Raw genomic sequence first — 15,362 nt, 5'->3', positions numbered from 1 at the left:
ATGTTGACATAGACCTCTGAACAATACTTGAAATGTTTTCCAGTATGAAATCCAGGAGTAGGACATGAACAGGACATGAGTACAGTCAGTGGTGGGGATTCAGCCAGTTTGCACCACTTTGGGAGAACCGGTTGTTAACTTTCAAAGCAGTTTGGTTGTTGGAAGAAATCATTAGGGCAGAGAACCGGTTGTTAAATTAGTTGAATCCCACCACTGAGTACAGTGTATAGGATAGGAATGTAGTCTAGAATAGGAATGTAGTCATGCTTTCCTGTTACTGTTGCTCAGCAATTGGTAGAGCAAAGCACATTACTACTGATGTGGTTATACAGCCAAAGTGATTAGTTTTAGCCTCCCTCAAATTAAAACCACTCAAGATGGTAACCACTATTGTATTTTTGGAAGCAACCTCCACAGGTTGGAGGTTGTTATTTAGGCAAATTGCATGACAAATTCCAATCTTTTTTGTTTTCTGAAGCCAAAAATCAAGACATCCAATCAACAACAAAGGAGAAAGAAGGAGTTTCACTACTAAGCACAATTTCAAATATACGATGAATTTGACTAATAACTGCCCATATGCAGAAGAATACTATAGATTTATTTATTTATTTATTTATTTATTTATTTATTTATTTATTTATTTATTGTCAAATTTATATGCCGCCCTTCTCCCAAGGGACTCAGGGCGGCTCACAGAATAAAACAACCCAACAATAAATAGAATTAAAATGTTAAAATCCGATCTAAAAACCCCAAATCCCCCAAATTAAAATGCACGGCAGATCAGGGAATTTGCTGAAAGAGCCATGTCTTTAGGTCGGCGTGGAAGGTGCGGAGGTCGGGGGCCGTCCATATCTATGTAAAAGATATGGCTTTTACATAGTGACCAGTGGTTCTTAATAAGTCTGGTAGTCTGCAATAATACTATAGGCTCAGTATTAAAATGTATATTTTGTTATCAAAATTTTGTACAATACCGTATTAAAAAAATCTACACAACACCATATAAAAAAACAGAGCAAGGATTCCCTGCTCATCCCAAAAAGTTATTTGTATGTGCCCAATTGTTTATGTTGTGTATTTTAAATGTTTTGTATAATAATTCCAAACAAATATAAGGGGATTCAGCCTATTTTTGTACACAATGGTTCATGCGTCCAGTTCTCTACTCACAGACTCAATGTTCTATAAGACCCCAATTCAACCTTTTATATTTGTGAAGCTTTCTGTTGTAGAAGTGAGGAAATACTTACCCAAATTTCAGAGCACAAAACTCCAATGGATTTCTGATTTAATTGAGACAATTTCTTTAATCCATGGTTTGGCACTTTGATCTCTTCGGGACTGCCTTTTCTAGCCAATTTTGACCCAAACCATTAGATCTAGCAGGAAGAAACTGCTCCTACTCCCACACTTTGGCAAGGTTTAGAGAGTGAGGCAAGGGGAGATTGCTTTATTGCTTGATTGACTGATTGACCGGCTGATTAATTGATTGATTGGCTGACTGATTGATTGACAGAGTGATTGATTGATTGATTGATTGATTGACAGACTGACTGACTGACATTGATTGATGGATTGGATTGGATTGCAGTGTCAATGGTAGTTTAGTCTCCTTGGAACAAATTGTCTGACTCACTCTTTGCTACTTTTCCATATATTTCTAAAGAATGAGATTCCTTTTTAGAGACTTTCTCTGAGCTGAACTATTGTTGCCATCTATTTTTTTATATTTCTTGTGTTGCATTTTTATTTTTATAATGAGGTTGTTTTTACGTTGTATTTTTAATGGGAGCTGCCCAGAGTAGTTCTCGTATTGAGGCAGCATAAAAATACGTTAAATAAATGCATAAATACATGTTTCTACTAAATACTAAACAGTGTTTACCCTTTTAGGAAGAAAAAATAATAATGCAAAGCAAACAAAATATCCCCAACATACCTCAGAAGAAAGTCATCCTCTTACCTATCTCAGTTATATATTCATACAACCTGACTCTGGTAAGAACTGTTGCGATTAGCACTGATCAATGCAGCATATTCATTAAGTCCTATTCAGTTTTGCACCATGTGAACTAAACATTGCTTCTGAGAATGCATCCAACAAGGAAGCACACGTCATATGTAAAAGCATCAGAAGGCAGGACAAGAAGCAATGCATGATGCCAGTGAGTGAGTGCGCATTGGCTGTAGCTGAAAATTGTTAATCTGGATGGCCCATAGCCAGTTTAAATCTGCAATTAGTTTAATGCCAGTTTAATGTGCAATTAGACAGAGAAGCAGGAAATGCCATCTTCTTTAATGATGTCCATGGGTAAAGGTAGCATATGCAAGTGTACTCCTCAATTTACAGCTATTCATTTAGTGACCATTCGAAGTCACAGCATCACTGGAAAAAGCGACTTATGACCATTTATCACACTTATGTCTGTTGCGGCTTCCACATGGTCTCACAATCAAAATTTGGACATTTGCCAACTGGCATGTATTTCTGACGTTGCAGTGCCAGGGGTGGGCGGGGGGTAATGTGATCACTTCTGACAAGTCAAGGAAGCAGGGAAGCTAGATTCACTTAACAACCATATTGCTGAGTTAACAACTGCAGGGACTCACCTAACAATGGCCACAAGAAAGATCGTAAAATGGAGCTAAACTCAGCCGACAAATGCTTAGCAACAGAAATTTTGAGTTTAATTATGGTTGTAAGTCGAGGACTACCTGTATGTGATCACTGAGTTGAAGCTAACTTGGAAAAGTAGTTGAAATCTTCACCTGATGTAGAAATTTGCAATTTAAAGTCTGAACAGGATCCATTGTAATGAACATGTAATATTTAACAGTTCTGTTTCTAGGCATACAGTATGTTCAGGGACTAGTTATGAAAATCATAACTATATAGGTAGTGCATCTGAAACAACTGAATCATCCCATACAAGGACTTTGGAAGAAGCGTTTCTCTCAGGCTTATCACTGTGGGAGGAAGTCTTGGTGAAAATTCAGGGCCTTCTCAGTAGCTACTCCTAGGATTTGGAACGTCTTATCCATGAAGCAAACTTGCTCTTTCCCCATTGTCTTTCCAACAGCAGACAAATACATTATATTCAAGAGGGCTCTTCCATTGTCAAAGTGTTTATAAAGACACTATTTTTTATGTTTTCTTCTTCCAAGTATTATTCCCACACTATGGCAGGGTCCACTTATTATGCTTTTATATTTTATGTTTTCAATGCATACAAATTACTTAGGGTAATTTACAGCAGTTAAACTACCACCAAATTTAAAATATTTGAAAGTCAAAAACAAGCACACTTACAAAAGTATTTAATAAGAATTGTAAATCTAGCAGAGGGATAAAATGGCTTCTACTAACATTTAATGTTACCAGGGGAGAAATTGTTTGCTTATAAAAGAATATCTTTGCCTGTGGCTAAAATACTACGTAGAAGAATATTGTTCCGAAGTAGGAGTAACAAGTTTAGTTTCAGCCACTGAGAAGGCCTTTTCTCTTACCTCAACCATATAAACACATCCAGAAGGATCTCTCCATCAAGACTGACTGGTACTGGAGGAGGAGGGTCCTGAGGAAACTTGAACAAATATTTTGAATTATGCCCAGGAAGAAACAGGTAGCAATTACAGCCCTTGTAGAATGATACGATATGATCAGAGGTGGGTTTCAGCAGGTTCTGACCAGTTCTGGACAACCGGTAGTGGAAATTTTGAGTAGTTCGGAAAACCGGTAGTAAAAATTCTGACTGGCCCCGTCCCCTCTGCCTCCCAAGTCATATTTTATCTTTGTATAATTGCTAGTTTTGTTCAGCACCATTTTTGGGCAGAAATACTTTTGAAAGATCAATTAAATAAATGTTGGCTATATTAAATTAAAAAGTGGAAGTTAGTTCTGGAAAGAGTTATTTCATTCAGACATGAATACAAATATTGTTCTAAATAAATGTCCAATACACAGGGAAGTGATAATGCCCTAGAATAACGCAGATAACATAATATTGAGTGGTGAATGTTTACAAATGATTCAAAAGAGGCACTTTCAATCACATAGCCACAGCCACTAGAAGGAGCCATGTTAAAGATACAGTTGCTTTAAGGAGACTAATTGAGAAAAGATGCAGCTGCTTTAAAAATGTGCTGTACTTATGCTTCCACATATTCTGAAGCTTCTCTTCTAAGTCATCTCAAAGTATGCAATTATCCAATTATATAATACAAGAGCTATTAAATGTGGCCTGCAAAATAATGAATCATCACTAAACGGAAACAAAGGTTCAAGATGAATGTACATCATTGCTGCCGGCTAGTGGTTTTTCAGGTTTCTGCAACCCAAATTTAGTAATCCTACCAGTCCTTTCTAGTTTGACTAAATATTGAAAGAAATATTATCGGAAATAATAGGTTTTCATTACAGGATATTTTAGCATTCTTTCATATAACTAATTTTCTTTCAGTGAATTTCAGAATTTCAATAGTTCTTTAAAAATCATATTACTTCTAAACCCAGAAGATAACGGCAAGGACTACACTTTTCAAAGTAAAAAAGGGAATTACAAGAATTATTACCGGGCATAAATTGCAGAGAGTCTGAAACTGTCAGTGCACAAACAGGACTTATCTACCAACCTATCTTATTTCATAGTGCGCTTGGAAGATTAAATGTATTTTAGTTTAATACTCAATTTTATCAAGAGTATTACAGTTTTTGAATTTTATCACATTTATAAGTGCAAGAAGCCCAGGTTTGAATACATAGTGCCCCCACCCTCAAAAATAGGGTCATTTGTTTTAAATAATACAAATTTTATCTGATTTTTTTTCATTCAGTTTTATTTTATTCAATGTGGGATTTAAAAAATGTATGCTACAATATAACAAACAAAAGCAATAATATCTTCTTCAAAGCTGAAAGACGAATACATTTACCGTATTCTGCAAAACCGTGTACTGCAATTATTTGCTAGATTTTCAAATATGCACCAAAAATCTTTGGTACCCTTTGCAACAAGCCCAATTTTCATTGTGGATACAAAGGTAAATGTTATTTTATATTTACATATAGTAATTATATGGATCTTTTTTAATCTGGAACTTTTTTTCTTGCTTTTATCACATCCAGTTTATTTTAATAATTATTTTAATTACATTTACATTCTTTCTTCATTGTATAATCGCTATCATTTGGGTTGGTGATGTAGGACGTGTATGTCTGTGTGTCTGTGTATCTGCATGTCGATTCACTATTAAATACATTTTTAGAAAAAGACAAAATGTTAAATTTCCTTGAAATACCGTAGACCGCTAGGTGTATGCAACTATCAATGGCATTTGCTGGAGAACAGCAGGCAAACATTGCATACGAAAAGAAACAAGGCCAGGCTGCAATTCTGTAATTATTTACAAAATCATCATACCTGTGGTGAAAATCATACTTTTTACTTGCAGAAGACTTAAATATGCTCAGATTGCCCATTTTAAAAACTCTAGCCGAAATTGTAATAATGAAACCACAACTGTCAATGCAATGTTCTTCCTGAGCAGAGTAAGATGAATTTCTCAGTATACTTTGGCATATAATGTACTACCCAGATAATGAGCCTTACTAATAATGCGCTTGCTTTGGCACTTCTGGGATCTTCTGTTAATGGAGCAAAGCAAGTTTTCAAAGAAACTATCCCACCAGGTTTTTCCCCCCCCATGCTATCTTTCCCCTTAGAGTTACGTGTTTCTCTTCAGATGCAATATAAGTAGTATATTTCCAAGATGCAGGTACTAGGATGACAGTGATTTAAAGAATACAGTTAAAAGAAAGGGCCTAAACATAGCCTTTTCCAGCCAATAGTTTCCAGAGTTTGGGATTATAAAAGCTGTTTTTTTTTTCCTGCCAGTTTGGAAGATATCCAAAACATAGGACTGAAATTGGAGAGTAGTTTATGCAACCTATCACTGGTCCTTTCTAAATGACAGAAAATGTCCATTTTTTGTGTCTTAAATTCTTACTTTTAAAAATGTCATTTTCCCTCCTCACAATACCTTTCAGCTAGAACTGATTATTTACAAAGTCCTGTTATTTTAGTAAGATTTGGCAGGAAAGTAGTGCTGGATTCCCTTATAGTTTTAATTGACTAAGTAAAGGACCCATGGCAGTTATATTAGTGTCATCGGTATCAGAGAGAAATTGCTTACATAGCTGCAACTTACCGTAATTTTTGGAGTATAAGATGCTCCAGGCTATAAGACGCACCTACCTTTTTTGGTGAGGAAAACAAGAAAAAGAACTCTGCCTCTGCCTCCCAGCAATTTTGCCTCATTGCAGCAAACAGCAAACAGCCTGCTTTACTTTCATTTTCGTTTTCAGCATAGCTTGATTAACACAAGAAAAAAAAATCTGCTCCCAGCAATTTACCTCTTTGCAGCAAGCAGCAGAGGCCCGCAACAATAGGCAAGGGCAATCCCTGCAGCCTGAAACAGTTGAGAGTTGGGAGACCGATCCAACGGACAATCAACTTGTGCTAATTAGGCTGTTCTGAAGCTGAAATGGGCTGTTTCTTCTTACTGCTTGCTGCAAGGAGGTAAATTGCTGGGAGCCAGAGGCCATAGGGTGGGGGCCATTGGGTGGGTGGGGCTACATTCGGTCCATAAGACGCACCCAAATTTTCACCCTCTTTTAGGGGGGGGAAAGGAGCGTCTTGTACTCCGAAAAATACGATGTGTAGTTGGTTAAGAAAAGATGCACCAGTTGAAATACTGTCTTCCCAACAAGTAGCCAAGGTCCCCAATGATCATGCTTCATTTGTTCTTGCAAATGCATCATTAATAGTTCTTCAATAGCAAAAACTCACTCTGTCTTTCAGAATAAGGCTTTGTTTGGCCAAGAAAGAAAAAAAATGGCAATTTAATTTTATTTTTCATTGCTTTTTTAAAACATCTACATAACTCTCTCATATAGCGACTCTGGGGAATACATCATAAAACCGATATATAAAAACCGTTAAACACCTCAATTTCAGTTGAAATAAAAAACTAAGATTTCAGGTTACAAGAGAACTGAGCTGGTTATGCTTCTAAAAAAACAAAAAGGTAATAACTGTACTTTTGATTCGGCTACAAAGATATTGGAGAACACACAGCTTTCTGATGTCGGAATCAATTTCAAGGATAAGAACAGCCCTGTCTTTGTAGCCCATCCATGTTAAGAGAAAAAGGGGAAGCCAGGTGGTTGAAAATAACAACAACAAAGCTTTATAGCCCCAACTTTCTTCTTCATACCCCCCAAGTCCTTTAGTTGGGTGACTGGCATGTTTAAAGAGCTTTCAGTCCAGAGTCACCCCACCATTCTGCTCTTATCTACTAGCTTTTATCTACCTGAAAGTGTCTGGTTGCCTTGGTAATTCTTGTTGCTTAGTTACAAAAGCTGGAAATGGAGATGGCCCTGTCTCCTGTGTTTCAGCAAAACTGGTTCCCCAGGCAATTGAGGGCAATCAGGATTTTTTAATTTTTTTTTTTATCAAGGCACCTGAGACAGAAGTGTGCCAATCTTATTTGTAAAACCAAATCTGTTCAAACCAAACAGACAGCAAGATGGACTAACATTCAGCTTGAAGCTTCCAATTACTGAAGTCTTTTCCCAACCTGGTGCCTTCAGGATGAGAGACATCCCAGAATTTCTACAACATACATTGAGAAAAATCCCACTGCAGCAGGTGCAGGCAGGATGTTTGTATCAGTCCTCTTGAGTTTCATTTTCATTCATGACCAGGATATATCTCTTTTCTTGCATGTGGCTGAAAACTGACTTTTGGAAAAGGAGTTCAGGATGTTTAAAAATGAATTAAAAACAGAAACTCTTTCCCCAGAGAACACTCTGACTTGAGAACCATTGTATTGTTAGGTAGTAGCCTGTCAACAATTCTTTCTTGGCTCTAGCTATCCATGGATAAAGCAGGAATGGCAGGATTTCAGAAACTTTTAGATTTACATTTACTGCATTTCCAATCTATGCCTTCCTTCCTTCCTTCCTTCCTTCCTTCCTTCCTTCCTTCCTTCCTTCCTTCTTTGAAAACAAGGTGATGCAGCATTAAATAATTCATTTTCGCAGCATCTGAGCAATCATTCAAAAAATACAGTCATTCACTTGGTTTTAAAAAGATGTTTCTTACATAATTCAGCATTTTCATTCAACTGACTTGGTTAGTTTACCATGTGGATATGCTTGAATTGCATTTGCTGATTTGATAAAAACTATTCCAACTTGTGATGGTGACTTGAGAGGAAAAATTTTCAGAAATTTGAGGGGGGGGGATACCAAAAACCATTACATCTCTAATCTGCTCACAGAAAGCCATCTGTAGAATAACTGGTGCAGGGTGAAGATGACTTTTAACTAAAATGCAGCACTGAAAGTTGAGATCTCCAGCCACGTAGTCAAAGCCCAGTAAAAAAGAAAAACCTTTGTTTAATTCTAATGTTTAAAGTTCAATAGATGTAATCGAGAGAGGCAGCTTTTATTTTTGCTTGTACGGTTTTGATCTCTCATAGAATATTCAAATCTGTGTCTTTGCCCCAGGCTAATGTTTAACAGGCTTGTTACTTCGTCTCCAAACATTTAACTAATAGGCATCTTTGAACAAGATGGGTCTCTAAACGTATCCTTTATCCTGGCCTGTTAGCTCAAATCTATGCTGTGGCAGCACATGATTCAGGATGTATTAAGCAATTATGACCATCCAGCCAGAGCCAAAAAATTTTTTTTTTTAAAAAAAAGGAAGCTGTCTCTTTTCTTCCCACGTCAAGGAAAATCTACAGTGGCACAAATAATCAAGGACTGTGCTATCGTGAACAGAGCCAGCATATTGTTCCTCCTTCTTTCTTTTTTTTAATTCTCTCCCCACCTACCCCTGGATATAAATTGTAATGGACTCCCACGAGGATTGATCTAGAGTACCTCATTTTCACAGAACCTCTGTAGAATTTCATCTTAACAATAGACATCAGAAGAGACAACGGACCATCAGATAAACAGTCGACATGAAACAGTGGGAAGTTAGCAGACTCTATTTGTCAGAAATGGTATAAGGTCTCCTCCTTGAACAGGGAGTTGGACTAGAAGACCTCCAAGGTCCCTTCCAATTTTATTATTCCATTATTCTCTTTGGGACAAATCTTTCCTTACAGGAGTGACTGGATCAAATCAACGTTGGAATTTGCATTACATGTTAACAGAGACATTGTTTTTTAAAAAATAGAAAATTTTACAAGCTTTCATAAAGAGTAAGCTATGTATCTCAATAAACTGAATTTAAAAAAACCAAAAATATAGTTGTGTAATTTTGAAGTACTTTGCGAACTTTCTTTCAGAGCATCTGAGATCTTTAATGACAAGCCAGCATTAGTGGCAAAAGCAAAGATGACTCATTCAGGCACTATGTTCAAATTTTAATTTAGGTATTCCTGGAACTGAAGGTAAGTATGTGCATATTTTTATGATACCCAAGAAAAATTCACAAAATTAATCTTCTAAAATGCATATATTATTTACTGCACATTGTGTCATATTTTCCCTATAGTCTTCTAGGATATAGGCTGAAGGCAGGGAGCATAATCAGGAGTTCCACCGATGTACAACAATGTGAATTTTTAAGTTACACAAAATTCTTCATAGGGTGGTAGGTAGAAGGAAAAATTGTACATCACATATTTTAATTCCCTCCAGACTGGGCTACTAATCATTCTTAAATATGGAAAGTTATTTCAAGAGAGCACAGTGTCGTACCCTCCATTCGCCATCCAAGACATCAAGTAGCACTGGAAGTGACTAATTATATGGATAGCTACAATCACACCTCTCTGAGTGCTAATCTTTATGCAGCCAAGATGACATATTAGTTTTGAAGATTTGCAAAACTAGATGCAATATTATGGAGGAAGAGAGAATGTACTAATTGCAACACTGAACAAATTCATTTCTTGATACATCATTCTGTGGAGATTCCATTTGTCCTTATGATCTATCTAGTTCATGGTATGATATATGAAGTCAGTTACAGGTTGCCTGTGGCTTAGGGCTGCATGCTCCATATTTCTAGCAACTGACATTATATCAAAATAGCCAAAAGCAACATTTCCAATATTTAGGTGGTATTAAGGCTGAGAAGTGGAGAGACAGGCCCCTGGGAGGTTTCTGTTTCTATAGTCAACCTTAAGTCACCACTCCCTAAAGAAAATCACAGTAAGGACAAGAATTGGCTGTGTCCGTTGTTAGGCTCTCACAGCATAAGCATGAGCTGCAGTGGTGCAGTGATTAGAATGCAGTGCTGCAGGTTACTTCTGCTGACTGCCGGCTGCCTACAATTTGGCAGTTCGAATCTCACCAGGCTCAAGGTTGACTCAGCCTTCCATCCTTCCAAGGTCAGTAAATGAGGACCCAGATTGTTGGGGGGCAATATGCTGACTCTGTAAACCGCTTAGAGGACTGTAAAGAACTGTGAAGCGGTATATAAATCTAAATGCTATTGATATTGCTATAAGCAGAGGGCCAACTGTACATATGAATATGTATGTGTGTATGTATATGATGTATGAGTATGTGGATGTATATGTGAATGTTTATGTGTGTATGTGTGTGTGCTAAATTTCATCCCCAGGTCTATCAAATAGGAAGAACGTTCATTATGACTTGTTTAACAACAGGTTTTTCTTATAATTTCATACCTTACTTCATTTTTGCCATGCATGTTTTAAACACTGATGCCTAAAGACGATGTCTTCACAACTTAAAGGCAATCAGGTTTAGAGTAATGCTTGGTTTAATAAAAGATAATGATTTGCTCATTTCTTTGCTTTTCCTCTGGTTCATGTTAATCCAGCATTGCTTCTAAAAATTTCAATGGAGACAAGTCATCAGTTCTCACAAGCATAAAATACCAGCATCCAGTCACATTTCAAATGTTGTTCAGTCATGCCGCTGGTGACTTATTCTTCATATGTTTACATATTTTCTGTATTGAGTTTAAAGAGGTGACCAACTCCTAAATGGCTTTCTGTATCTACCCTGGAATTTAGAGGGCCAGGGGAAAAAAAGCCATTTGGCTAGCCTCATCTGACCTCTCTTTTTTTTTATTCTTTCCTACTCAACAGAGGGTTGGAAAGGTTAATTGGGTTAAGAGGCTCATGATTCTGCCTGTCTCTCAGCAGGATAATTCCCTGGAAACAGAACAGAAACCTCAAGCTTTAAACTGGCCTAGATCCAATCTTGGGCTGTGAAGAAAAGCGATCCAGGAAAAAAAAAATCTCCCAATATATCATGATGGGAAAACAGGATGGGTAGAAGCTCAAATTCCCTCTGCCTTGCTCCATCCTGTTTTACGTGGCTTAGAGCAGGCATGTCCAACCTTGGCAATTAGACTTGGACTTCAACTCCCAGAGTTTCCCAACCTCCACAGGTCTTAAAGTTGCACATCCCTGGCTCAGAGTGTAATTTATGCAAGTTCCTGGTGTACACATATACACAAGCATGCAGATACAACATGAAGGGAGAGCAGAAACATAGATAACCATAGAGGCACAAATATGTACTCGAATAATTTGATTAAACCCTAGATAAACTTCGATATACATGAATGCAACATAGGCATCATTTACCTATTAACATTGTAAACCACCCAGAATTAATATTGTTAGCCTCCCAGAGTCTCCCCAAGGTGAGATGGGCAGCAAACAAATTTAATAAATAAATAAATGAAATATTTCTTTACATAAAAGAAACTATAGAGCCACCCTACAGCCATTTTGCTAAAGGAGTTGGAAGGAGTTCTAGAAGCTCTATTCCATATCTTTGCACATCCTTGTGATTCAACAATAGGTAGATGCATGGAGGAAACTTTGGATTGCAAATTAATAACAATATACTATACTTGATCTGCGTACAAACAATCTCAATTTGCTAGAACTCCAAGAGAGATTTTTGAAAAAAAATATATATATTTGCTTGAAAACTGGAAGAGTTATTCTTTTTCAAATGAGTTCTTTCCTGTCCATGAAATTAAAGCATAAAGAATTAATTTTGAAAAGAAATGATCTTTAAGAGATAAATCAATTAAGGCATTTTAGCAATAGCATGTAAATCAGGGGTGTCCAACCTTGGCACATTTAAGATTTGTGGACTTCAACTCCCAGAATTCTCCAGGCAGCATGTTCCTTCATCTAAATGTAATAATCATTGGAAATATATCTCCAACTTTCAGTTTTTTAAAATGGTTATGTTTTTATCAAATCAAATGCAATTCTGTGACAAATGGATACATCCATGTTGTTTTCATAATTTGATTTCAAGAGGGGAACATTAATTACTTTCAGAATACATGCTGATCTACAGGTATGACCTACCCTGTGTTTCAGGACTATCACCATGCCTCCAGAGTAGGCCACGTAAGTTCTCTGCCTCATCCAAGATCTTACCATGGACGCTATGTGGATGAAAACCCAGTAGTCCACTTCTTCAGGAACATTGTAAGTTTTACTTTCTTCTAAGTCATTTCTACTTTTATGTCTTGAGGAAACATGAACTGCCAGGCTCCATGTAGTTTTGGTAGAGAGGAGTTGCAAAGGGATTGTTCTAATCCACAGCTCTCAGTGGGTATGGAAATCTTTTATTTCCAAGAGATGTGGTGGCGCAGTGGTTAGAATGCCATATTGCAGGCTAACTCTGCATTCCTACTGCCAGGAGTTCGATCCTGACTAACTCAAGGTTGACTCAACCTTCCATCCTTCTGAGGTCAGTAAAATGTGGACCCAGATTGTTGAGGGCAATATGCTGACTCTGTAAACACTTAGAGAGTACTGTGAAGCATGATGAAGCAGTATATAGGTCTAAGTGCTATTGCTATTTATCCATAAACCCAGCTCTGTTCTATTCAATAGGAGGATCAGTCCTACAAATTCAAAAGAATATAGGAAACCATCTACTATAGTCAAATAAATAACCACTTTGGGTAGGGATGTGTAAACACACATGTGTGTGCACTCATGTGCCTGTCTATGGATTTAACCTATATATACACGTGGGAGTTCTTTCAGATAATCAATATATTTGAGCCAACAACCTTATGCAAACTTTTTTTGTAGTTAATCATCATTTATAGGATTAGATTATGAACTGCCCAGGGTTAATCGTAAGATTTCAATTATTTATTCACTTTGTAGTTTATTTTCCTTCTATATCAGATTGATTTGAAAATAATACCTAGGCTACCTCTGCGGTTATGGAATTATATACATATATGTGTGTGTCTAATAGACTATTTGTTTTTTTTTAATTGTATAGAGATTTGTAAATCTCTAATATTCATCTGTATAAACCCAGCCCTGCAGGCATATAGACAGAAGTGTGCCTGAACAGCTGCTGCTGTTACTCGAAATAAATTTCCAACCTGAACTTCTGAAAAAATAAAGACAGACATTCAAACTCCTAAAGATGAACTAATCTGAGATTGTGTAATCATCTCTGATATTTTAGAGGTGAAGTAAATTTACAATGAATACAGGATGAGTGGTGAAAGCAATATGTGTCTTCAGCTCTTTTCTCTCCAGTAACATGCTTCAAAGCAAAGTATGTAATATCATAATTCAAAAGCCCAGGTTTATTGGCTGCTTCTGAGATGAAGAACATGAAGAAAACAATTGAACGTGAATTACTACTTGGTAGCTAAGTCTTACATCCAATTTCTCACTTGGCGTTATAAAGCTGATTTTGATGACAGGGTCTGTCTGAGAAGAATCACCTACTTAACAGAGTTGGTTGTAAGAGCCGTGACTTTGGGACTTCAAAAGTGTTCTGAAGAGAACAGCACTATGCCACAGATAACCCTTCTAATGTTTGATGTTCCTGTAATGAATTTGAGCAGATTTTAGTGGTTTCCTAGAAAAATGCAAGGGCCATGAGATCCCATTCAAATAGCTTTGATTGAAAGTTTAAAAGCAAGGAACTACTAATTATGTATCAGTTAAAACACATCTAATAGTGATATTGATCACCAATATTTATCAATCCTGAAGTTTTAGTCTGCATTATAACTAGCCAATAGCACATACTGGTAAATATATTTGTATGCATGTCTCTCCCTATGCCCTACAGGCACACATATATATTTCCACCGAACAGACAATGACATAACAACAAGCTTAAAAAATGTTTGTAGAGAGACCTCCAAATTTTTAAAGATGAGGACCCAGATTGTTGGGAGCAATAGGCTAACTCTGTAAACTGCTTGGAGAGGGCTGTAAAGCACTGTGAAGCAATAGCTATTGCTATTATTCCCTGCAGCTGTTTGTGGTGGGATTATTTATGGATAAAGAGCAAGCCACAATGATACGCTTATCAACATGGCCTGCCAATGAATCCCTGCTATCTAGGAAGGCTTCTTAATTTGTAATGATAAGTCCCTTCCTGGATGCTGATACTATTTGAATATAACAGTGTTTCGCAATCTTAGCCACTTGAAGATACATGGACTTCAACTCCCAGAATTCCCCAGCCAGTATGGCTGACTGGGGAATTCTGGGAGTTGAAGTCCAATATCTTCAACCAGCTAAAGTTGAGAAAGGGACATATAGTAATAGCCATTCAGATTTCAAGAACCTGTCCTATGAAGAAAAGAATTTAATTTAATTTAAAAGTTAAACAAGCCCCAATACTTGCAGAAATATAAAAACTTTAGATGGAAAAAGTCAGTGCAACATTCTGTCACCAGTTTCACTCAGATCTAAATATCTCAATGTATTAATTAGCTGATTATGTTGGGAAGAAAATGGAAAAGCAGGTGGGTACCAGGTATGGGTGCAGGAAATTAGATACCCACTAGATAGCAGCAATGAGAAGAAAACGTTTGCCTTTGCTGCCATCTATTGGTCATTTGTAACTTTCAAGAAAGAGAAAGGGGATGCCCAAGAAAATGCTTAAAACAACCATGGAATTCCACACACAGACTCTCTCTCTCTCTCTCTCTCTCTCTCTCTCTCACACACACACACACACACACACACACACACACACACACACACACAGAGCGATTCTAAACATATAGTATATATTTGCACATTCTTATTTTTTAAAATTGATTTTCAGGTGTCACCCAGGACAACTCCTCCTCTTCAGGCAAAAGTAAGTGTTTGCTGTGAATATTTTATATTAACCTACAAAACCTGTGGTAAAGAAAAGAAAGAAAAGGTTTCCTTATTTAGAAAATATTTCAATAACCTTCCTAGCCCAATGTAGTCTAAATGATGCATTTACAGCAGGTTTTTGGTTGCTTAAAAAAAAACCATCGCTTACACCTGATCACAGTCTGTGCTGC

General features: G+C 37.0%; 1 protein-coding gene across 1 annotated transcript in view; it reads left to right on the top strand.

Moving 5' to 3' along the window:
- Positions 1-15,362, top strand: part of MBP (myelin basic protein) — a 137,216-nt gene that overhangs the window by 111,481 nt on the left and 10,373 nt on the right. The window contains exons 5-6 of the mRNA XM_070940651.1: positions 12,409-12,519; positions 15,134-15,169. Coding sequence (XP_070796752.1) covers positions 12,409-12,519; positions 15,134-15,169 — 147 coding nt within the window. The remainder of the gene's footprint in view (positions 1-12,408; positions 12,520-15,133; positions 15,170-15,362) is intronic.

Source organism: Pituophis catenifer, unplaced genomic scaffold (assembly GCF_029215685.1).
Source record: "Pituophis catenifer annectens isolate HBS135680 unplaced genomic scaffold, rPitCat1.0.hap2 SCAF_3, whole genome shotgun sequence".
Lineage (NCBI taxonomy): Eukaryota > Metazoa > Chordata > Lepidosauria > Squamata > Colubridae > Pituophis > Pituophis catenifer.
This window is presented reverse-complemented; position numbering and strand designations above follow the sequence as displayed.